The following is a 25339-nucleotide window of genomic DNA, read 5'->3' as shown; positions in this document are numbered from 1 at the left end:
CTATAAATTGTGTGTCATTTCGACTGTGCATACTAACTTTACACCTTGACAGAATAACCCTGCTAATTATGCTTGAACATTGAAGAAACGTTATTTAACTTATTTTCATTCTGTTGCAGTAACAAGTGCCACTAACCAGTTCTCACCTACAACCAGTTAAAGCTGTCACTGTCAATGGTACTTTCCTTGCACTGCCGTGAACCGACAATGCACGTCGAAACTCTTGCAAAATTCACAGCAACACTTCAACCCCATACTGTTTGCATTTCTTGTGCGGGCTATACATAAGAAAACTTGGTACGTGTGCATACACATCGGTATACAATAAGCATCGCACTAAACACACGACAGGCCCACCCACCTGAGCAGGACGGCAATGGCATCTTCTTCGGCAACGAGCAGGTGTGCAAGCGTGGGCACAGTGAAGATCTGCACCGACAGGGATGTGATGGAGACAGGGTGCTCGTGGTCATCGGCCACAAACTCCTTGAGCAGGTCCGGGTAGTCGCGCGTGAATGCCCGGGCGAAGTCCTGCTTGCACCGTCCGTCCATAAGCATGCCTCCGATGAGAATCTGGTGCCACTGGGCACGCGCCGTCTTCCAGAGCTGCGCGTCTGAGCGCATGATGCAGCGCACCAGCGCAAAGCCTTCCACGGGCGTTGGCGCCATCATCACGTCACTCAGGATCAGGCGAAACGCTGCGAGGAAAATAAGTTTGCCGTTTGTTGAAACTTGTTACTGGGCTGTTGGCCAGTTGTTGCAGACCACCCATGAACCCAATAATGGTATGGCAGTAGATATAGCATGAGAACAGGACGACGACAAAGGGACAAGAAGGAGATGAGCGCTAAAAAGTGGTCGTCTCCTTCTTGTCCCTTTGTCGTCGGTCAGTTCTCGCCCTATATCAACCGTTATGTCATACCAACTAGCCCAAACCACCACACCGATAATGGTATTAAAGCTAATGGCCCTAAATGGGCTATTGGCTAGTCGTTGCTGACCATCCCTGTACCAGTAGCACATATTGGGGTGGTCAAGGTCCTTGGACGAATGCAGCATGACGAATAAAGGGGAGACAAAAGACAGGCCAAGAAAAGTGTAGAGGACACAACTTGTTGTGATTAACTGTAGTATTGTAATTACAATATATACCAAAGTTAATTAAAGTGGGAGAAAAAATAACCTTTCCATTCATGGGATTTGAACCCCCACATTCAAATTATGCATCCAATGCTCTACCAACTGAGCTACAACGGAAGGCTCTTTCCCCGTCAACTTCAGTGGGCATTTCTGCAAGTGTACTGGCTAGAAGTGTTAGCCCGCACCACTCATAAGCACAGCGGTAAGTGCGGAACACACTTTTTTGCCAGAGGGCATTACACGGCATGTGGTCGTCGCAAGAAATGGCAGCTGAGCAATAAACCTTCGTATGCAATCCTAAGACACCAAGTCTGCCAGAAAAAGTACCCTCCCTAGCATTACACAAAAAAAAATTACACCATCTCCCATTAAGAAAACCCAGAGTAACATGCGAAGCAGCGCATGGGTCGACTTGAAGTTCCATTCATCACAAGCACCCTGCCCGATGTTAACGTGTCCTTGCAAGCCGAGCACACCATGAACTCACTGTAGTTTCTGTTGATGTTACTCGTCCCAAACTCTTGTTAGAGCATGCCACGCGGGTTCATTGCCCCACCACACAGGAGCACATTTGTTCATCACACGTCACCTGAATCCCACTCCCTGACGCCATTGCGCGATTGCTAAAAGAGTGTGAGAGCGAAAATACGCTAGCCCATGCTAACGCATTCTGACTAGGATACATTGCGTTGGTTCGTCACACATCAACAAAATCTCGTTCCCAGACTTCATCACATGATTGATTGTCAAGAGCCACAGCCCCTTACACAGGCCCGAACGTGCCAGTGCGTTCTGGCAATGCTTGGGCCAGTTGTTGCGCATGAACAGTAAGGGTGGCCACACACACTCGATTGAGCTCGACTATAAGTTGCTTCACATCTAATAAAGATCATTAAAAGGTATGCAAAGGCAATGTGTAATCTCGTTGTAAAACATGATAAATACTTTCCCGTGCCAGCAAAACAAAGTCACTGACCTTGGCATTGCGCAAGGAAGCCCTGTAGCCAGCCGAGTAGCCGCATCGCGAACGTCTGGTGTGCCACAACCGATGAGTGCATCACCAAAACCCTCAGGGGACGGCCGCCGTGCCGCGACGTGATCCTCTCGATGGTCTGCTTCACCTGCGCAGTTTCATCAACACACACATAGACATCATTGCGTGTGCAACTGCACAAAACTTAGCACTGAGACTTCACATGTCAAAAGCAGTGCTGTGGCACACAAGTTGGTGATCAAGGAAAACTGTTCTCAGCATTGCGTTCCAGTCTTGGGAACCTACCAGTAACTGGTAACTGGTCACCAAGTGCTACAAGTTACACTTAAACCCCATTATAGCAAAGTTGCATCCCACAGCAAAACAAGTTTGTTATATCCAAAAATTTGTTATAAAGAAATATTCATAACACTATATTTATTGCAAGATTATTTCTAATTTACTTCATTCTAACCCATATTTCATTCTATCTGTGTTCGTTATATCGAGGCTTCAGTGCACTAGTACTACATTACCACTATCCATTTACACTCAAACCTCATCACAACAAAATCACACCTGCACCGCAAATACTTTGTCATATCCGAAAATTTGTTATAACTATATATTTGTAGCACTGCATCACGGAGATATTTTTTCCTTGCTTTGTTATAACCAACAATTCGTTATATCCAGGTTCTTTACATCGAGGTTTGGCTGTACATTAATGGGGTAACTTATAACTCTCACTTTTTACATCCTACTTCAAGTAACAACAGATGTGAATGCAATGTTTTTGAACCATTACAGTTACTCCATTACAATGTAACTCCATTACTGTTACTAGAACAAACATGAATGTACCTAAAAAATTATGATCCTACAGCTCTTGCAATGAAACGGTGACAGAGGCTACAAATCTGCAACATTTAAAAGTAAAAATGCAGTGCAAATGAAGATATAAGAGTGGGACACACACTACACACTTCTAACTTGAGTACATCTGTGCCACCCCACAGTCACACCTCACAGCTAGCAGAGCGATCCTACAGCCTTCACGATTCTGCATGCACGCAATATCTCGGAAGCCACTGTGGAACGTAAATGTCACATCCTTAGTTGGCTTCTCAGCGATACAGTGGGTACATGACATCTTTTTAGATGCAAAGCAGCTCATGGCAGGGACTGTGTCCGTCCCTCCCTCACTCCTTCCCGTGGCATCCACCCCTCCTCCCCCATAGCGCATGAGCGTCCCCTCCCTCTCTTCTAGCAATCTACACAGTGGCGCGCACGACGAATGGTGCGACAGCTGCATACTACACTGGGGGCGCCACAATAGTTCCGCAGTGTAATGACGGAGCAATGCACCTCATTCTCTCCTGCGCAACGCCGCGATGAGTGCCAGCGCAAGTTCTCAATAAAGTGCAGCATCTCCCACTCAAAAGCGAAACATCTTCCCGCTGCTTGCATTCACACATGGTTGCCTTTAGTGGGAGATGGCATAATTTTTTTAAGACGATAGTCTTTCTTGGGAAACAACACAAAAATTTTTATCTATCTACTCGTTCAACCACTTCCTCCAAACCCACCAATCTTGATGATCTGGTTTCTGTGTTCATACTTGTGCGCGTTGTCGATTAGGAAGCAAATATTACGGATATCCGAGACACAGTATCTATGCGTCAGTATTCTGTGGTGCGTTTTTTTATAATAAAAAAGGCACATTATGCTGCGCTGTCAATGGGATGCTATGCACGAAAAGGCGGGTGTTTCCTAGGCCTTGCTATGACTAGAGAAACCATATGCTACCGTTAAATAGCAGAGTAGCGCATTCGTTTTCCAATGCCGCTAGCAATCATGCACTGAGAAGAAGCTGGTGCATAGGCCGCAGCACCGAAAGCAGTCGCCATCCCCCTAAAATCTATCAAGTGAACATTGTGCGCTCTGTAGCTTGTTAGCTACGAACTGGTGCTTTTATTTGCTTTAGATTCATGTCCTCAAGCTTCAACAGTGTGGGGATCTGAGGCACGCCCGTTACCATTTCGCGGGCATTCCGCCACACCCTTTTGCTTTTCTGCTCTGGTAACGGCGCGTGGCGATAGATGGCGCCAAGTGCAGGCGCGGCACGTGTTACGTGCGCGCCGAGGGAGCTGTCTCTCCTCAGTGGTCGGCGCCGGGTAAGCATGCGTTTTCCTTCGTCCGCGTTCCCTTTGGGAATCGCCGAACTGTAGCCTGCCTGGGCTGGCCTTTGGCACTTCGGCAGGCGTGTTTACTTGAGTGCTAGCTTCGGTACCGTACGCTAAGCCCACAGCGGTGCCTAGTGCTTGAAGTGGTCGTACCACACCGAGCCGCACTTGCCGTAGGCCTACGCGTACGAGGTTTGCACTAACACTCTTGACCAGGCCCAGTGGCCATCGTGAGAGTGCGCAGCATAGCCGCGAGGGACCTTTTCCCAACTCGCGTGCTCGCGGTTCCCCCTTATTGTGAACGTCCGCGTGTGGGCGCTTTTGCTCCCCGCGTCCCGTGAGCGGATGTTGTACTGTTGTTCGGAGTGCCGCCAAAGCCAACCAACTGTTGTGTATTTTTTGTATTGGAACACTGTTTGCCGCACCACGCTAAACGCCTTGTTAGTTGAGCGCGTGCAGAGCGATGCGCTACACGCGAGTAAGTGACGGAGTCGCGACTCTGTGGCTCGCTAAGCGTGAACCCGCGGTCATCATCCGCTACGGTGAGTAGCGGGTCACCATAACAGCCAAGTATTTGCATTAATTCGGCACCATTTTCGAGAAACATACTGAAATAATCAATGCTGTAGGCTTAGCGAGACACTTCTCGAGTCTCGGAGGACCTATATTTTGTGTTTTTGCTTATCTTCCATAGCTGGCGCCACTTAAACAGGCGGCAATGGCAGTGCACGCCATTTCGCACTAGGCTACGTCTTTGCGCTTTGCATCACCGGACAAACTAAGAAATGCTTTTGTACTCCTGTGGCACAGTCCCAAAAGCACGTGTTTCTTCTTTCTTCGCCGGTCGTTGACACGACAGGCATGTTGACTGGCGATCGGTGACACACTCCGCCAATTGGCATCAGGCTTAAGAAAGTCGCCTGCAAAGACAGAGCGGGGCTTTGCCCGTAACTATGATTGCTAACCAAGCAAGATGACGGACCTATGCACTACTCTGCTCCCATAGGGAGCATATACAGTTACTTTAGCTATGACAATATGGTGCTGCAAACTACCGGTGGCCTTGCCTGAACTCCGAGATTGCGCACACACACCCGGCTTTCACTATATCGGAGGCCATCTCTTCCTATAAGATTACTGCCAGATGGCGCTCAGGTCTCATGCAGCGCCTTCAGAATACCATGCACAGATTTTTCCGACGCAGAACGTCAAAATTGTGATTTACTCTTTTCGGAGAGAAGATTATCATCTTTCGACGACATTTGCAGTGAAACGTGCAGACACAGGGCCAAATTTTGTGCCCCATATCTTTTTGCTCGGTAATTTGTGGGCCAATGTTTATTGTAGAGTTGCAATGCTTAGCGTTGCTGGCCAACAAGACGCTTGGTGGCATATGGCTCACTTACCTGCAAGCAATCCGGAAAAGTTGAGCTTCGAACCACGCTGCGACCCTCGCGGTCTACCATGGTTGCGTATTCTATGGCCTCCCGGTGTGAGCATTCGATGGCCCTGTTCAAGGTCTGGATAACCTGCGACCGCCATACCGACACCGTAGAAAACTTTTTTACTTTACATATGTGAAAAAACTACTTTAGCAAATATAGTATCTTTTCAAATGAAAAACTACATCGATTATAGTATTACTCTGAAACACGGCGCGGTGGGTAGACTACTGATGAATTTTTTGAACTCTGGTTCTTTTGAGGTGCTTATAAATGAAAACGCACGGTAAAATGGCAATGAAACTGTGGGGGTGATGGAAAACAAGCAGAAGTTGACTACTTATACTTGTGTTCCGTCACCTGCACAGTTTTATTTCTGTTTCAGTGTGATACCAACTGGTCCCCCAATGTACATTATAATGTACACATGTTTTTGACAAAATCAATTAATCAATGCCTCATATAGGATGTACTGCTGCAACACCAGTCACTATTAAGGTGAATCCTGGAGTAAATTTCAAATATGGAATCTGAAGTGAAGGACACCTATCGCCACGCAATGTCGAAGCTGTCTGTAGGCACTATTAAGGGGGGACATGGGTCTTAAGAGGCCGAAAATCGCGAAAAAAAACGAGTTCTTGAAGTTGACATTTTTGGAATCTGCAACTATTTTTGCACTTATCTGAGAAGTTCCAAGCTTCTCGCGTCACTATTTCTGGCACAAAATCAATTTATTACACCCCTGTGAGATGAATCTGAGCACAATTAGACGCCAAAGTCGCGCTTTTTCCACGCCGAACCGTTGCCGTTACACACGAGCTAGCGTGGTCATCGGTCTCGTTTGGAAGGGTCGTCGTTCATCTTCAATTTCCCGCCACCAGAGGCTCGCCTTACTCATTGGTTCTTCAGCAAAAACGCGTCATCGAGAAGGACCACCGTGATTATATTGGCTGCTTGGGGCACGCGACAAAACATAGGCACCTGATTGGCCAAGTGGCATTTATTGTGTTTGCTTTTTCATCGTGACGCACACGGACATGTGCCATTTTGTCATGGTGCTTTCGACTGCCTGCCGCAGAAGTTCCTCACCGCACTAATTTGTGAAGCGGGTGTGGTGATCGTTCGTTCGCTATGAACTTCAGAAAGAGCCCTGCTATCACTCAGGACAGAGAGGATAGCAAACTCGCGGCGTTCAACGGCGGTCGTCAAGTCACCGGTGAAGGCCTAACTCACGTACGAGCTTGTCGGTTGTTGACAACGTCACTGAAAGCAGCAGTGTTTTGGAGCTTCAGCAGTTACAGGACGGCAAGTAAAAAAGCAGAAGTGAAGCTACGAGAGATAGCAACCTTTGCAACGACGGAACAAAAGCGCAACCTTATCGCTAAACGCGCTAATTCCACGGGTTCCCCCGTCTGACGTGAACTGCGTGACGGGACACCAGAGTGGAGTTCGCGGCGCGTCGGCAAACAGCAGAAAATCAATACGTTTATGGTGACCGTGCTCGCCGCCTGCGCAATGAAGGCTACTGGCAACAGGTAGAGTGCTTGTAACAACGCATCCACAACGAAGAACATATTGCGCCGTGGCATCCACTCGAAAATGTGGCAATCTTACGTGAAAAGGAAACTAACACCTCGCTGCTCTCGGAGCCTTGAAATTGATGAGTGAGTACACGAGTTTGGTCTGCGACATCACAACTCAATCTGGACAAGCCGGAAAACCACTTTATTATAGGACAAATCGCGAATAACGTGTGTACATTTGTCGCACATAGGCGTCACCGAACTTGTAAGCGGCCTAGTCGGCAGAGGAGCCCAAGGCGACCGCATCAGCTCGCAAGTGTGCCTCTGCGGAAAACATGCAGCGGGCATTGAAAAAACGCCATTTAGGTGACGCAAAACAGAAGGACTACATGCTTGGTGCCTACTGAGAAAGCTGAATTTGCAAATCATTGTAAATAAACAGCTTTCCCATGACACTGTCTGCCCAAAATCAACTTGTGTTTTTGCATAATTTCTCAGGATTCAAATTTTGCTGCAGTTGCTAACTTGTCTAAAAAATATCTCTGCCTCCAGAGCCGCTAGGACTGTCATTTTTGTTGTGACATGTAGCTATCTTTAGCTTACACAATGGCAGGTGTGAACTTTTAAATAAGATCTTCAAAAAATTTAATTTTTGCCAGAAATTGGAGCATAAAGTGGGCGTATCTGCAACACTGCAGTGCAAGGTGGGACAAACCTTGCTAAAGTTATCAAGTAAAAAAAAAGCACTCCTACCGTTGTGTAGCTTATGTTCATTAGTATACAGGCATGTTCCAATAGTAGCTCTGCAATACAAATTTCCTGTCTCACTATACTGGCAAACAACAGGTAATTATTTTAGGATATCTCGAAAACTAATTGGTTTAGAGTAATGGTAATTGCATTTTTGAAATCAGCATCATAACCTCAATCACACTGTGAATTTTCTTTATACACGCATGAAAATATCTGACATTTCGTCTCAAGTACAGTGTCCCCCCTTAAGGGGGGATGCTACACCTTCCAAAAACTCTTATTTTTGCGAGTACCTCAGTCAAATTTGGAGAGCCTATGTAGATTTTACTGCTGATTTCAAAAATCTAATTCTTTTTTTGCTGTGACAATTAGTTTTAAAGATATAATGAACTGCAACTTTATCAATTAAGGCCTAATTAGCTAATTAACAGTAACTTGGATATTGATGTGCAACCTATAGAACCAATTCGGTATGTTCACAGTGTGCAATAAAGTATAAATCATTGTTCTGGGCTATTTCGAAGCAAAGTTGTGGGATGTTGAATATGACATGAAAAATTTCCCCATCTACACTTGAAACAAAAGATCCATTTAGAGAATTTTCTCCAAAAATTATTACAATAAAACTTACTTTACGACACATCCCCTGCATTTATCTTCGAAACAAAAAAGAAATCGTAATGATAACCCAGATAGAACAAGAGATGTTGCTCCGGCATAATGGGAAGCACATGAAAATTGTCGTTTTGAGAAATCAAGAAAAAACGTGGGCACACATTTTTATTGCAGAAGATGCAACAAGACAACCTCAAAACGCACCAGAAGCATAGTCTGAATGCATTCTGTGCTCATGCCTCCTCTTCACTAGCTTCCGGAGTTCCAATGAGGCTGTTCTTTTCTTGTTGGAGACAATGCTGCGACGGTGGTCTTTTTCTCTCGCTCTCCTGGCACCAGTACTTGTCGCATTCATGTCCATTTCACCTAAGATTGCCGTTGCAGAATTCAAATTGCCCGTGTTGAAGCGCAGCACTGCTTCTGCAACAGCTGCTTCAACAGCGAACAGGGACGCATGGAGCTCCTTGGGGGCCAAACTCCAGATTACCGAATGTAGGCTCTCGTTGGAGTTCTGCGTTTTGCCGCGTTCGCACCTCTGAAGCAGGGCTCTTTCCGAAAGCCGGGTATAAACCGGTAGTAATGCCTCTGCCACGTCTTTCGGTAGATTGTAGGCATGCCTGGGGTCGGGCTCAGCCTTTGTTTTTGCGGCATTGTGCCGACACCATGAAGTTTCACCAGCTGGGCACAGACTGTGGTCCGAGCATTCATCAGTGGAGGTGACGTGGCGGTATGTGGCCATCACAGCCTTTTGCATCTCGCCCACGTCACCTTCATGCGATTTCAGAGCCCGGCCATAATATGTGCTCAGCCTGGTGATCAGCTCACCTGTGAGCCTGCCTTTCCCACCAAGGCCTCTTTTCCCATCGCACTTTTGTTTCTGCACCAGGTTTCTCAATGCGGTGCCCATCCGTTTCTGTACATGATTAATACAGTCTTCCTTCTGCACGTCAATGTAACCATACACCTTGGCGTCTTGTATGGCGCACAATGTCCTAGAGTCTCCATCAGACAGCATAGTTGTGTAGCGCAGGCCATGGCGTTCAAGCGACCTCTGAAATAGAATTAGAGCCGCCTCCACTTCCATTTGCCTCGCTTTGCTGTTCGTATTTTTTTGGCATTTGTGGTTAGCCTTCCATTCTTGATAGCCCTCACTACTAGGCTTTGGGCCCACCTCACAGCCTAGGCAAAAGTTGGAAAGAACGACGTAGTCCGACACGTAGCCACTAAATAATTCGATAACTGTGCCCACGCCGATGTGGGAAGAATGGCCTCGCGTCTTCCACGTGCCGTCGTAGCTAACGGCAATATTGCCCCGGTGGCCGAAGCACAAGTCATCATAAATTGTTCTAACCTTTTCCGCACATTCACTCATAGCGGACTCAGCCGCTCGCGTTGCAGCGGGTGCCAGCGTGTTCTTCAAATGCCGCTGAAACGTCTTGTGGTGCATACCGCGGTGTGAGATGCCCATTGTTGCGAAAATATCGTTCATTTTCGTTTGGCCGTTGCCGGTAGCCACCATCGCCCTCGAAGCGAGAAGATTTACTTCAAACGGATTGCACGTTTTCGTGCCGTTCGCGCGGGGCGAAGTCCATTCATTCGCGATCTCGCCGCACCTTTCACACTGCACTAGCACTTTCACGGCAAGTCCGTAGTCCCGATCCCCTCTGACGATCGTAGCCGGTCCGTGGCAGGCTTTGCAACACAAGGCACCCATTATCGCGTTTAGGATATCTAGATGCATAAGCAGATAAGGAGCAGCGTGGTCCGAGTCCTGTGCGGTTGCCTCGCTACAACTCGCGGTGAAAAAGTCAATTTTCCATGCAGTTGCTGGCGCCGATGAAAGCCGGTCAAGCGTCGCTTTCTCCCGGGCATGATTTTCTTCAACTTCGGCGTTTGTCACCACCTTGGCGTCAATTCGTAGTCGTCCGGAGTTCGCTTCACCGTCATCGTCGTCGGAGGCAACGCGCTCGGTCGCACCATCGCTGAACGGCCGCGGAGCATCGACACATCGTTCGTCGGAGTCAACCAAGGGCTCTGATGACTTCGTAGACTTTCTCCCACAACCTTTGCGTTTCCTGCGACCAAATGCGTGCACGGTCCGATACTTTTTTTGCGTTTCCAGGCATGGCGATGCGATCAGAAGCTTCAGAGTGCTCTGCCGATTTCGAGGCGTCACAGCGGTAACCCTTTCAAAATGGCGTCGGGTCGCGTATGCAGACGCAAGCCGCGAGCTTCCAGCCAACCGGAAAGCGCCATTTCAGTCACGTGCGCCGTTTAGCCAATGGCAGTGAGCGCGGCTCTTCGTCTTTGAGGCCCCGTTTTGCGAGCCGGGGAAACTCTCAATGTTGCTTACTGAATTAAAAAAAACAGCTGAAAATGCGTTCTTTCAAACAAGACCAAAATGGCGCCGATCGAGCGCGTAGTTCCCGCGTATCGTAGAGCTGAAACCTGCGCTATTCGCCCTCAATTTAAAGGGCAGGACGCCCGTTTTCGGTTTTTTAAAGTTGAATTGCGATAAAAGTTGATGGTATTCGGCTATAAAATTTTGTAAATAGGTGCGCAATGATGTCGGGAACGCGAAAAGAAGGTTCGCGAAAACTCGATTTTTTGGCTGATTTTCGGTCCCGAAGTGCCGCGTCCCCCCTTAAGGTGAATCCTGGAGTACATTTCAAATATGGAATTTGAAGTGGAGACCTATAGCCAGGCAATGTTTAAGCTGTCAGTAGGCACCTAGGCAAAGAAATGGAAATTAAATTCTGTCTCACACCAGTGGAGAAACAACGTCTACAGTGAAACCCCGATGACACGTACCTGCCAGGGACGACGGCGTAACTACGCACTAATGTACTATGCGTTAACCACCAGCTACTAATTTATCTCCTGGCATGCGCCATCGCCGCCTGCAAAGGAAGAAACTCAGTGCTACTGGAAATATATCCTGAAATGCCTACCCCAAAGACATTTCTTTCCTTTAGCCAAAGTACAGAGAGGTTTCTGACTCTCACACAACTGCCCGATAGCACACAGTGGCGACGCCGATGAGCATTTCATTTTCATGAAACAACCTGCAGCAACTGACAATCGCTTCCTATAAATACGGAACTTCAAGGCCCAACGACATGCACGCGATTTTCGAGCGACGACGACAGGATTTGCTGTCGCGAAGGATGATTCGTCGTTATCGCGTCACAGGTTTTTGGAAAACCAGAAAAAATCGCTTGTCCAGAAAAGATTGTGATGATTTCCACAGCATGGTATCATGCCCAATTCTCGCTTTACCTCTTATTCGCGTGTACAGGAACTTCTCTTATGGAAGCGAGGCAGAAGACGTATTTGGTCGTTAATCTTGTTATCGACGGTTTGTTTTGATGCTTGCTGCAATGTTCGTTACTTGCTACAATGTCAACGGCGTCGCGCGAGGTTGCCGCAAAGTTGGCGAAGTGCATAGTGTCATAGCACACGCTTCTGGGTGCCCCTCGATATCACAGCAGATACCACTGTTGCGGTTAAACGATTGTGAGAAAAGATAGCCGCTAAACACTGCTATGACGTGTCGGGCGACGCAGGGACTGCTTGCCAAAGATAGCACCATCAACCACCGAATCTGAGTAAAGTGAAACAAAGAAGCTGTTTCCAAACAGTGTACGCGTATCTCAATTGCTAAAGGCTAAGCAAGCTAACTTTTTTTTTTGCAATACCGCAATTTTTTCTCATCCCGAAAAAGTTCTCATAAAATTTGCCCCGCATTATAAACACACCCCCAACTTTGCTCTGATTTTTTTAGAAAAAAAAAAAGTGCGTTTATTACGTGAGTAAATACGGTATCTCAAAATCGCGAAGCCATCACGAAGTTTTTTGAACACTGTGGCATGGCTTGCGTCGAGCAGTGCTAGCAGTTTTTGTAAGTGAAACATGATCAGGTCGTAATAAAAAGATTTAGAGCCCATGCCACTACCACAGACGTGGTATTACCGGTACACATTAGAAGCACTTGATCAAGCTCATTACTTGTCTAATGTGTAAAAAAAGAAACACTGCTTGACAACGGCAGATTCCTCAACACGCATCGTGACGAGCATTCCGCCAGATGCTGAGGAGGACGAGACCCGCCACATCTACACCTGTTCGTAGGTGTGCGTTTCGTCGTTGAACAGCATGGTGACGTAGGTCTCCTGCTGGCGAGGCACGGACGACTGGGCCAGATCCGGTGGCAGCTCGGTGGACTTGCCCCACGTCAGCATCTGGTGGCAATAGAGCAGCACTGCCCGCAGCACCAACTCCACGCGGCTCACCAGGTCCGGAGGGAGACGGTCCAGCGGGTTGGGTTCACTACCATCCTGAACCTCCTCCTGCTGCAGTTTTTTCGGAGAAAGGAGAGAGCGTCGACCGACTACACTTAGTGCAGACTTATCTTTATACGAGAGCAAGGTTACGAAGACCGGGCTTCCTAATGTTCGTGTTGCTTTTCAAGTAACATGGCAGCTTGCAGCTGATGTCGGTTTTGCTTGCTAGCGTTGTCAATGCGTTTAGAAAACTGCATACATGAAATGTTCATAAGAGAGACGTTTCGATTCTTCAGCAAACATTGCAGCATCATATTACGAGTACATTTTTCATGGAGAACTGCTCAGCACGTTTGTGGCCTCGCACTGACCCACTTGTGTCAAGGACGCCATGTTTACTTTAGAAAACAGGCCTGCTGGAAAGGTGACGCTGTCTACAAAATGGAAGGAAAAGGTAGGCATTTTTGTGAAGTGGACAATAATTGTATTTCACCTATGCCTTCAGTAACTGTATGAGGGTGATAATAAATATAACAGTAATCACTCCAGTGAGGCATATACAGTCGAACTCTGCTACAACGAACGCCGCTTCAACGAAAAATTCATGATTCCCCGTCAGCAGTCCATAGGAGTCGATGCATAAATATTGACGCCTCAACGAACACTTTTTCTTCGATTGCCCCACTTCAACGAAATTTTACGATGCAATTGCAGGCTCAGACACTTATTTTTATGCAGTAAGCCCAATCTTCAACATTTCAATGCATTTTCAAAGCCTGAAAATGTGTCAATGAAGTCTAAAACATACGTTGGCACCACCGGAAACCGCCGCTATTCAGCAAGCATGGGCGCCGCCATAGCTCAATAGCGATGGCAATGAGACTGCCCTGCTTTTGCCACTGGCTTGCTTTGAGCCACAGACGATCCGAAGCTGAAGCTCAGTCGATCAGTTCATCGTTTCCGTCACGCAGCTGCTGGGTGCAACTGCGGAACGATGCCTTTTCCGATTCCGATGCTTATCATTATGTTCGCGTTTGGCCAGTGTGGTGACTAATCAGAGAGGCTGTTCGTCCCCATTATCAACAAAATGGGGCTGTTCATCCCCATTATTAGTATGGGGCTGATGGCTATTTAAGAGAATCGTCCGCAGTTTTTTTCTATATAAATAAAGTTTACCATCTATCCAAGTTTTAGGCACACGACAGGCCTAACGGGTCTTGGCAGCTTTCAGCTGTCGTCACCTGTAGCGAACACAAAACTCCTAGACTCCGAAGGGCCTACCGGTGGCCCTGTTGCCGTCGTTTAGTGCATGGTCTATCACTTTCAACTTAAGAGCAGCCACACAGCTTCAGTATTGCCCCATAACGTGACAATGTTACTGACACAACATACAAAACACGCCGCAATGTGCACTTGCCATTTTGGCTTGCCTTTGATTAGATTGAATCTCCGTGCAATAATAGTACACTTGATGCTTAAGAGATGGCGCCAGGTGGTGCGCGCTATCATCATCAGTGGCTAAAAAGAGCAGATGACGTTATCGCGGCAGTTTTCGAGGGTACGATAATTACTCGAGGAAAAAAGAAATCGTACTTTTGTTGGGCAATATGGGGGTGCGAGAATTATGCAAGAGCGAGGATTACACGAGTAAATATGGTATTTTTTTTTTAGATCTCGCTACAACGAAATTTTCGCTTCAACTATTTTTTTCCGCGCCCCATCAGTTTCGTTGTAGCGGGGTTCAACTGTAAAAAGAATATCGATAAACTATGGTATTAGTATTTATGTGGAACGCTAGCAGGCATGTGTCTCATAATTGTAGCTTCCACTATACAGCCAAGAAAAGCTGTCTTCGAGAGTAAGAACTTGCCCGTTAACTGTTAATTAGGCTGGACGAGCAAAAAAAAGCGGCGTTAGACTAAAACCTCTCCACGAATGTTTTCAGTCTGGCATGTGCATTTATACACGTATGATATGTGTGCATACTATACACAGGTACAAATACAAACACATACACATGAGTGTTTGATTGAACGCCATCCCGACAAACAAATTTCTGGCTATGCTACGTTACAGCTCACAGCCGCCCGATCCATTCTTGTAGAGATGGAGACGGCAATCTCCGATATGAATACTGCCATCGGACCACAAAGGTTCAAGTGAAAAATGCATGCCTATTGCAACACAAAATAAAAAAAAAATGGTATGCTACCGACCTACTGCTTATTGAAATAGCACCTTTTTTGTTTTGTTTTTAACTGTTAGTTGACGAGAACACTCTTTTTAGTTCTGGTCTTTTTTCACTTTTGCGTCAATGAGAAGTTCACTTTTAACTCTGTAAAAACTAACATCTCCACAGATCTCTCACCTGCTTGATGGCCCGACCATGAGTCTCACAAAACGGGGACGAGCGCCACGCTTCAACGTCGCCACAGTCACAGTAGCCGCCACCGCAGCTCATGCTCATCTTGTACTTGTGGTTCTTGTGCTCACTGCGCAGGCAGACAAAACCGAACTGGCAGATTATTTCTCTTCCCGAATGCCCAAGTGCAGCATGGCACAAGCATTTGCAACAACGAGCATACTGCAGTTCTCAGCATATAAATGGGTGTGTTTCGCAAGATAGTCGACAAGGTCCAAGTCCCAGGACAGTACTTACTGTCCTGCTTTGACTAGTAGCCATTCAGGCATACACAAAAAAAAATGCTCAGATAATGTTGCATCAAAGTGCAAGTTGACACAGGAATTCAAGGGACATCTTAGCTGAACCATGAAGTATAAACTACAATCAACTTTTCATTACAGTAATCTAAACAGCACACAATCTAACCAGCTAAAGCAAGTTTATACTTTACAAAAGCATGAACTAGCTTTACAGCATATCACAGAACACCCCACTCTACGGCCAGCTCTTTCCCCAATGCCGGCCGAGCATTTTCCCAACGATCGCGAAAGAATCGTCACTAGAGGCCTGCATTTCCGGACTGAAATGTATCTTCAAATTAGGTTGTTTTTTTTTGTGCTAGACAGTCATGTATAATGCTTTCTGGTAACCAACACTATCTGTCTATCGCTCATCAATGAATTTGTCCAGACATTCAGTGGCACGTACAGTATGGTCCACTGTTACAGGGCACATGCGAATGTGTGGCCGGAGGTCAGCGGAGCACTAACTGCTTGCGAGATTTCGAAATGCAGCGCATGCGCATTGGTTAATCATATTGGTGCATGCCTTGCATCATCCGCTATTTCTCTGCCTAAGCACACAGTATGCACCAGCGAACCGTGGCTCTTCGAGCCTTTCGTGTTCGCACTGTTAAATAAACTGATACCGATTCGGCCTTCCTCCTCTTTAAATATCGGTCGAAAAGGCGAGCTTAGAATGTTCACTGCATTTGACTTCAGTAGCCTTATCTGTTATCAAAAGCAGCCAGTTGCAGTGAGAAGTACGTGAAAAATATCATGCGCTTTACAGTGACAGCTATGCATATGAACTATGCATATTTCGTGCTTGCTGGAAACTCTACGACCAGAAGGCAAATTAACAGCTAGATAAATTGCACTGCAAAAATACGGAAGCACTTTCCAACACTTTTCTGCGCATAGGCGGAGAAGTAGCAGATGAAACAGGGCACGCGCCGCATTTAAAAATCTCACTGCCAGATAGTGCCGCGCGACACCCTTGCAATGTACTCGCATGCTTCCTCTAACAGTGGACCGTACTGTACAAAATCACGCTTTTTGTATTGTGCCTCGCCCCTTTTTCCTGAACATTCTGGTGATCTTGTTAACACTGTTGGCCTTTTTTTTCTTGATGCCCCAAACTATATGCTCCACAAACTACATGAAAAATTAGAGGCGACTCTAATCCTTGGCTTACATGTCCGGTAGTGGCATCTGCACTTCAAAGTTTTATGTGCTTTGGCATATTCCTTGAGATAGCTTAGTGTTTTGCACAGTAGCAAAGTAGTGTTTTGTCACAGTAGCAAAGTGAATCTCGGAGACCACATAGAAAGAAACATATGCGTGGTATCCGCTCGACCAGCTGCCACAACACTCCCAGCTTCTCACAAAAAAAAAAAAATCTGTCCTTTCAATTCACCCATTCAATTAAATTTCTTAATTATTCTGAGTTACTTCGCTCTTTGTCTTAAGCAAACTTACGCTCCGACATCACATGTATCTGAAGAAATCTTCACTCGAAACAAACATTGATTTTGTACCAGTTATACTTTTCAGAAGGCCTCTGAATACTCTCAGACCTCGTTATAACAAAGTTGCATCTTAGACAAAAATAAGTTCATTGTAACCAAATATTCGTTATGAATGCATATTTCCAACACTATATCTATTGCAAAACTATTCTTACTTTACTTTAATATAACCAACATTACGTTATATTCAAGTATATTACATTGAGGTTTGAGTGTACTTCGAAAACCAGAATGACTTGGAATAGAAACGAGTGCTACTCGTTACTTGTGCCACTAAGATCTAAAAAGCATTCCTGAAATATCGCTTCACCTGCTCTTGAAGCAGTCAACACAGAGGACACAGGTAGGGTCGAGACCACAGTCTCGACAGGAGTACGTTGGCTCGCCAGACTTGAAAACCCGGCCACACAACGTTGGAGGCGACTCCATCCGACGGAGCTCCTCGAAGTAGCCCCGTGGATCCGAAGTCCCACAAACGAACCTGCACAAGGAATGAATGCGCTTTTCAGTCAACCCTTTAGCCATTACACTCAAACCGTGACATAACAAAATATCGGTTACAACAAAATGAATGAAGTCTTGCAATAGATGCAGTGTTAAAATACACCATTATACAGATTTTCGCATATAACAAACTCTCGTGTCAGATGTATATGTTATAATGAGGCGTGAGTGTGTATCTTTTGACATTTTTCTGTCCAAAAAGTTTTTTTTTATTTTAGGTTGATAGAGAATATTATGATTGAGAAAAGCATAATTTGATAAACAAAAAATTGAATGAAATCATATATTAAGCAAATTAACATGAGTAAATATACTGTCCCACGACTTCTATGCATCTTTTAAAATCTGCGAAATAATGCCATCGTTAAAAAACTGGCAAACATAACATGTCAAGTCATCAAAGTAAACTTCGGTATCTCAATAATTAGCACTTGAAGAGCTGTATAATGACAAAAGCATTACTTTACGTGACTATGCATAAGCAACGCGTTGCCTTGACTGTAAAACATTTGCTGAACACAAGTTGTGAAATGGCAGTGATACTGACCATGTGTCATTTCCGGAAAAAAGAATTGACACTGAATGCAGTTTCAGCTGAACGCAATGCAAAATGTTGCTTTCATGCAAAACTTTAACACTGAATATCATCAAAAGAGCCACACTAATGTACTAAAATAGGGCAAATTTTTAAGGGCTCGTCGTCTACGTTAGACAGAGCTTAATGAATTGAGCGGACAATTAGATTTGTGGGGTTTAACGTCCCAAAACCACCATATGATTATGAGAGACGCCGTAGTGGAGGGCTTAGGAAATTTTGACCCCCTGGGGTTCTTTAACATGCACCCAAATCTGAGTACACGGGCCTACGACATTTCTGCCTCCATCGGAAATGCAGCCGCCGCAGCCAGGATTTGAACCCGCGACCTGCGGGTCAGCAGCCGAGTACCTTAGCCACTAGACCACCGCGGCGGGACCGAGCGGACAATTGGGCAGGGGGCAGCATAGGTGGCATTAAATGTCATCTTTCACTGATGTGTCATAATTAAGGCACAAGCTGAAAGGAAGAACAGAAAATCACCCTTCTTGTCATTGGGTATCGAACACACGACCTTCAATTGGTAGAGCATCAGATGGATAATTTGAAGGTTGCTGATTTATGTCCCACAGATGGATTTAGGTCAACTCAAATCATGTCATAATTGGCAAACAAAAGTTAAAAAACCAATAATTAATGCCCCCATTGCTTTTGTGGTCTAATTAGCAGCTGAATTGATTTGGTAGTGTCTAATACCGGTGTCACACAGAGCACTGCTGATCTCAATTAAGCCCGATTCCGATCAAATTGATGAACAATCCTTCCTTATGCAAGTTGCAGAAGCTCGCTTCTGCAACTTGCGTAAGGAAGCTAATCATGATCGAGAAATTCGATCTGAATCAGGCTAGATCTTGATCAAAAGCGACTGTGTTACAGCAGTACAACTCTAAAAGCACCAAACGCTCACACTTTTGCAACACTGTTAATTTTGCATTCAGAGAACTGCCACTGTCCATCTCACCTCTCGAGCGAGTCCAGTAGCGTCCTGCGCAGCGTAGCCTCATCATAGGCTAGCTGCAGGGGACGGCAGTTGAGCGGCGGGCTCAGCAGCGGGGGCACATGCGTCGCCCAGAACGCGCGCAACACTTCGGGGGTCAGGGCACCGCACTCGTGGGCTTTCAGCCATCCGGCCACGGCCGCGTCCACCTCGGACATGTAGGGACTGCGCACGTCGGCCTCCTCGCCGGCCCGCAGCGGAGCCTGAGCACCGCCCGAGTCTTCGCCGTCCATGCGAGACAGGGGGGGGAAGGTGAGCAGGCCTCTTATTGGAGCTGGTGCGCTGTATGCTGGCAGGGCATGTCCAAGGATGGTCCGTGCCCTTTGTCTCTTCTTCTCAGCTGGCCTGGGGGTGGCCACGGGCCCTGAAGCTCATGGGATACCGCTCTCGTGCCTCACCACAACCCTGCACAAGGTATTGCGAGCTGAGCCGAGAAGCTAGCCAAACGCGTCAGTAATAAGCCCAAATACTGGGGCAGCTACATATTTAGCGGTGTAAAGAAGAAGAAAACGGACGAGCTGGCAACGTTCCTCTCATTTCTCTCCTCCTCATCCTTGCTTCTTCACTTTCTCACCCCTCCTGGTTCAACTACACCACAGATGATGATTCTATGATACATGCTCTCCCATCCTCCCCACCCCCACATCACCTTCCCAACCACTTGTAATACCATACCACACACGTCAATGAAATGCTATGGAAGCCAGAGTACAATGGAGAGCAAAATATAAAAATACCTCTCTTTACTCAAATTTATGTTTAAATTTAAAAGAGAACAAATGACACCGTCAAAACTAGGCCCGCATTCACTACTATAGCGGGCCTCCTAAGCCTGTAGTTTTCGGCATCTAATATTCATTCCATATTCGGTCGCTCATATAACCATATAATCAATACTTCGTACTGAACTAGTATACTAATATTATTATTTTGCACATTGCATTGTTTTCAGTAGCAAATAGAACTTTGTCAGATTTACCAACTGTATATAAAGAGACCGTGTAAACTAAAGCACGGAATCTGCCGCCACTCACTGGACTTCTGGCATGCAACGTAGACACTTCCATATGCATGAGAGAACCAAAACATTATCTTAAAAGCCCGTGAGGGCTGGCACACTGCTATTATGCATAACTCTTGGAGCACAGAAAATCTGCTTTGCATTACTGTAACTACAAGCGCAAACTGGGACCAGGTCAGGTGAGGGAATGGCCTCTGTTCTTACTACAAACCGGAAACTTTAGTGAGCAAAAACGAACATATATAGCTAATGAAAAGGCATAACCCGCCGCCCACTTGCACCGATGCCAGGTGCAAACACAGGCCACTGTCACACCGTACCTTTCCACTAACCCCTTTCCTTAGATAGTGGCAGTTCTTTGCTGAAAGTAGTGAATGATCGGTGACTGATACTAGTTGACGCCATTATGTTATTATGGAATGTCACCTTTCCAAGGAAGTGTCATCAAAGCGCTTAAACAGAGCGGCCATATCGGAAAAGCACACTTCACAAACACACCACATACAGTGCAAAGCCATATGTGAGTACATTTATACAGCATCCTGTCTAACCCACGTGAATCATTTCCTCACTTGTGGTTGTCCTAATTTGTACTTGAAATTTTAATTACTCGTATATGCTTAATATCTCCTTTCCATACCACTTAAAATCAGCCTTGTAGCTTTTGAAAATCCCCTATGCAGCCGCAGTTCAATTAACCTGAAGCATGCTGTCAGTATTAACTTCTTGTTGAAGCCACACACACACAAAAAAAAAACGAACGGGTGGATCAGCAGCTACCCTACGTCACGCTATTGTTTCCAAACTCGGAAAGTCACGTACACTCGGAAACGATCCCTTATACAAAAAGACACAACCAACATTGAATGATGGCCAGCAGCGCGCACAGCTGCTTCTGACATGAAGCCACGCAAGCGGGTTATTTACTAAGGACCGAGGAAACAGCTGGGCCCGACCACATGTGATCAGCAATAGCAAAAGAGAGAGCAGCTACACCACGGGAAGGCAGCTGAGAGTTCTGTCAAATAGCATGAGCGTCCTTTAAGCAACATTGTACAGATGAGCCATGAAGGAGAGGTCAACGCCGCACATTTGGTGCTGAAGACTCGCAGGCACTCTACCTTTCATAAAGGTTAACCATTAGAAACAAATAATGATGGCCAGTTTCCTTTATTATTCCATAAACCATTAAACAATAAAGAAAGACAACAGATGCTCACTCTCTGGAAGAAAAAAAAATAGATCACTTACTGTGTTTTTAAAAACAATAAAGTTCATAGCATATTTCAATATCTTGCACTGACGCGATGTGTCACAATTTACAGGACATTCACGTAACCATAAAGGCATTATATTATAGGTGGGAAGGGACAACAACATAACCAGCAGAAAAAAAAAAAACAGAACTGACATACAAAGAGCCCTATAAACTATCCATAAAAAACATAAGTCGGGTTGAACAAATCTATCGCCGAAATGCTGAGCCCACCCATTTCTTAAAGCAGGAGTTATTTCCCAACACAAGAAATATTATCCAATTACCATTATCCAAGTCATTTTCTCAACTGTTCCAATCTCTCAAATTTAGCAAGGGACGAGTAGTCCAGAATGTTAGTTTAAAGGTAGACATCTTTTTGTTTTATATCCGAGAGTACATATTGCCACGGGCATGAAATGATATAGCGCAGTCTCATTCTATGCCCATGGCATAAATGTCACATTATTATGGATAACACAGAACCTCTGTCTAGGTGGGCGTCGAGCCGATCCAGTCACTTGAAACACGACATCATAGTCGTCTTTACTTCCTTGTCCTCTCTTCAGTTTGACAGAGGCACATACACGCAATGGCATAGTGCAATCACATTCCATGCCCTTGGCAATATGCAGTTAAAAATGATAGTTATAGTGATTGATACATGCGTTACAACTACGTATTTAGTGCAATAGTTCGAGCCTTAGTCTCTGTTCACGGAAATGCAGCAGATGCCATCGCGATGTAGCCTTCAATTTCAGAAACGCGCAAGAACGCTTGTAACAATGCTCATCAGAGCCATGAGGAAGTCAGAATGACAAATGCTGTGACTGTTTTTAGGTTCATAATATAGAACGAGCATGAAATACGGACAACGGTGCAGAGCAGAAAAATGCAGCGCTTCTCTGTATCCTCATCAACAGCTCCCACTAGTGTAATATTATGGATCTGTATCGACACGCACAGTCTTCTGCTCTATTGTTTCAAGTTACTCTTTCTTCAGAGTATAATCGATGTACATATATTAGCCTTTAACCTTTAATAACATGCATGGATGTATGAGTAGGAGTATTACACACACTCTATCTAGGTGCCCAAGCTTTATTTTTACTTGAATGAACTCTCTACAAGCTTTGAATATACTGACAGTTTACAAATGTGAAAATATCAAATACTCGTACAAATGAAGTTTGTACAAGCTTTGAGTATACTGTCACTTTACAAATGTGAAAACATCAAATATTCGTCAAGGCATGCTCGTGTTAGAATAATCACATTGAAATATTGACTACTTACATAAATTTACTAAACTATAAAAGCTTATGCGAAATTTTAGGAGTACATTTTGCAAAAAACATGCCTATAAGTCACTGAATAAACATGTCCTCTAATGTTTGCAACTGTTAGTTAGCAGCTGTGAAACTTAGTTTCAGCGTCCTGAAATGCACCATAATGAGTTATCTTTACCTGCATGTAAAAAGTGCCTTGCAAATGCTTCTCACGTTGTTCCCATTATGAGGGAATATCTTGCCACAGCAGCCATAATGTTGATATTTTCCTATCTTTGTCGCAGTGTTGTCAGCGGAAGGTCAAACAAAGCGGTCATCATCACACCCAAGGCTTTCCAGAGCCTCAGCATTTAAGAGCTATCTTAACTACCATTTGACAGTCATACCCGAAACTAAAATTTGGTAATGCCAAATAAAGCTGCTACACGACAAGGATTTTGGCAATAGGCATGCCCCAAACTGCTGTATCAATAACTGTTAAACATTTGTTTTAACATAAATAAGGTCACACAAATTTTCTTTCTCTCGAATTCACAGAACAGCGCTTCAAGTTTCAATGAAACTGAAAAACAAACACAAATGGGCTCAGTGAAATTGGTGTCGAAGAAAGAACGGTAAAGTTCAAACAGCTTGCATGTATAACAGGCACAGCTTGCATGTATAACAGGCCAGAGTGCAACGAAGCTCTCTGCATTGCACAGCTACACGCTCAGCAGCACAGTACGTCGTTTCAGGTGCTGATACTCTGTTTTACACGCACGAGGGCACACTATAAAAGGTATACAAAACATTTAAAACTATTGTACACTTCCTCCAACGTTGTATGGCAAAACCTTTCTCGGTCATATATAGCTCTTATTGTAGGTTTCTTTCAATGTGATATGAGCCTTAAAAAGAGGTGTTAATTTTTTTGACATTCGATCTCCCTGTCAGTCAACTGGACAGACGCTTGACACCTGAAGGACAACACTAGACAACGGCCAAGTTTTTGTTTTACTGCATACGATGTCTCTCATTGTTTTTCCCCGCTGTCACTGACTATATATTTTATGCCCAAGCAATAAACCTCTGCTTAAAGTTAGCACACATGTTGTGGGGTTTTCTTTGGTCTCTTGCCTGTGCTTTTGAAAAGGCACGATTTCTTCAAATGTACGCAGATTTTTTCCCAAATGCATACAGGTTTCTCTTGATAGTGTCATGCTTCATACTGTGGATGACAATGCTCCCCCCCCCCCCTTTTTTTTTTTTTTTGCAAAGTTACACAAGCAGAGCAGTCTTACTTCACTCACTGTGTTTCACAGTACCGTGCTTGCTCTGCTACGCCTCCAAAATGTTAACGTATTCATGTTACACATACAATTTCCAGACGCATGTTCACGTGTTAACCACAACACATGTTTACATGTTGACCACAATATATATTACATGTGAACCTCTCGGACGTACATTTTCGTCGAATAACATACTATTTGCAGCGCGCATCTGTGTGCTACCATTGCGACGTGCAAGGTGTTTCGATAGCGATCATGATTGGCATGCCATGGCCCTCCAAGTACACAAACAAGCTATTGTTTAGATTGCGTTAATGGCAGACCTATATAGCCAAAGGAAGAGAGCATAGCCTCCCCCCCCCCCCCCACCCCTGAAATTTGGATAGAGTAGTGTGTTTTACGGAGGACATTAATAAACAGTAGGTGTTTCTCAAGGCCTTTAACAGTGTGCCCCCCCCCCCCCCCCACCGAAAAAGAAATTTCGGGCTATGGGCCTCGTTAATGAGATTAAATCTCAGAAGCTTCAATGTTGATTTTTTTAATGAACCCAAAGTATCATACTTCGTGTTTTACTGAGCCATAAAATACATACTTATATCCTTTTCTGGTGTCTCGCACTATTTTCATTGGCGGGAGCAATTCCGTAGAATTAGGTGCTTGCTATGTGTAAGATGTTGGACAACTTCAACGTGAAATCCACTAGCATTCACTGGGTATCTGGCATGAAGCACAGTTGCATGGGGCGCACAAGGCACTTTCATGAGAGTGGGGACAGCGCCACTATGCATAACTGTTTTGAGGCACAGAAAATCTGTCTCCTAGGTTTTGCAAGCCACCTACATGACTCAATTCAATGAAAGCATACTGCCCGAAGCTACTTTGTGCATGCTCAGTTTAGATCCCAACTTAATAAACACTGGTCGGTCCAAACTTGATAAGCTCTCAACTCTGCCCTCTGTATATGTTCTCCCTTTAGTATAAAAATGACATTTCAAAGATGCAGGAGGAGGAGGAGGAGGAAGGGAAGAAATGAAAGGCAGGGAGGCCAACCAGACGCACGTCCGGTTTGCTACCCTACACTGGGGAAGGGGTGAGGGGATTAAAAGAGATGATGATCATAACACCCATGAGGTCAAGACTAAGAGAAACACGGGCAAACCTTGCCCACCCTACTGCCGAATATCTGAGAGCTATGCACAAGAGTTACAACGTTTCGCACTACTAACCTAGCGTTGTTTACGTGCATCGTTAAGAAAGCATGTTCTCTATCTTCTTTGC

General features: G+C 45.3%; 1 protein-coding gene across 3 annotated transcripts in view; it reads right to left on the bottom strand.

Moving 5' to 3' along the window:
* The window catches only part of Ubr1 (Ubr1 ubiquitin ligase), a 113264-nt gene that overhangs the window by 86200 nt on the left and 1725 nt on the right, over nt 1-25339 (bottom strand). For 2 of the 3 annotated variants that reach the window (XM_075871802.1, XM_075871803.1), the window contains exons 1-7: nt 19190-19600; nt 17440-17610; nt 15284-15407; nt 12754-12984; nt 5706-5828; nt 2117-2261; nt 362-698 (exon numbers count right to left, since the gene is read on the bottom strand). In XM_075871802.1, coding sequence (XP_075727917.1) covers nt 362-698; nt 2117-2261; nt 5706-5828; nt 12754-12984; nt 15284-15407; nt 17440-17610; nt 19190-19458 — 1400 coding nt within the window. In that variant the 5' untranslated portion in view covers nt 19459-19600. Of the gene's footprint in view, nt 1-361; nt 699-2116; nt 2262-5705; nt 5829-12753; nt 12985-15283; nt 15408-17439; nt 17611-19189; nt 19601-25339 lie in introns of those variants that run through there. The other variant, XM_075871804.1, reaches the window with a different exon arrangement.

Source organism: Rhipicephalus microplus, chromosome 8, assembly GCF_043290135.1.
Source record: "Rhipicephalus microplus isolate Deutch F79 chromosome 8, USDA_Rmic, whole genome shotgun sequence".
In the NCBI taxonomy this organism is placed as follows: domain Eukaryota; kingdom Metazoa; phylum Arthropoda; class Arachnida; order Ixodida; family Ixodidae; genus Rhipicephalus; species Rhipicephalus microplus.
Note: the sequence above shows the minus strand (reverse complement) of the source record. Positions and strands in the feature narration are given on the sequence as shown.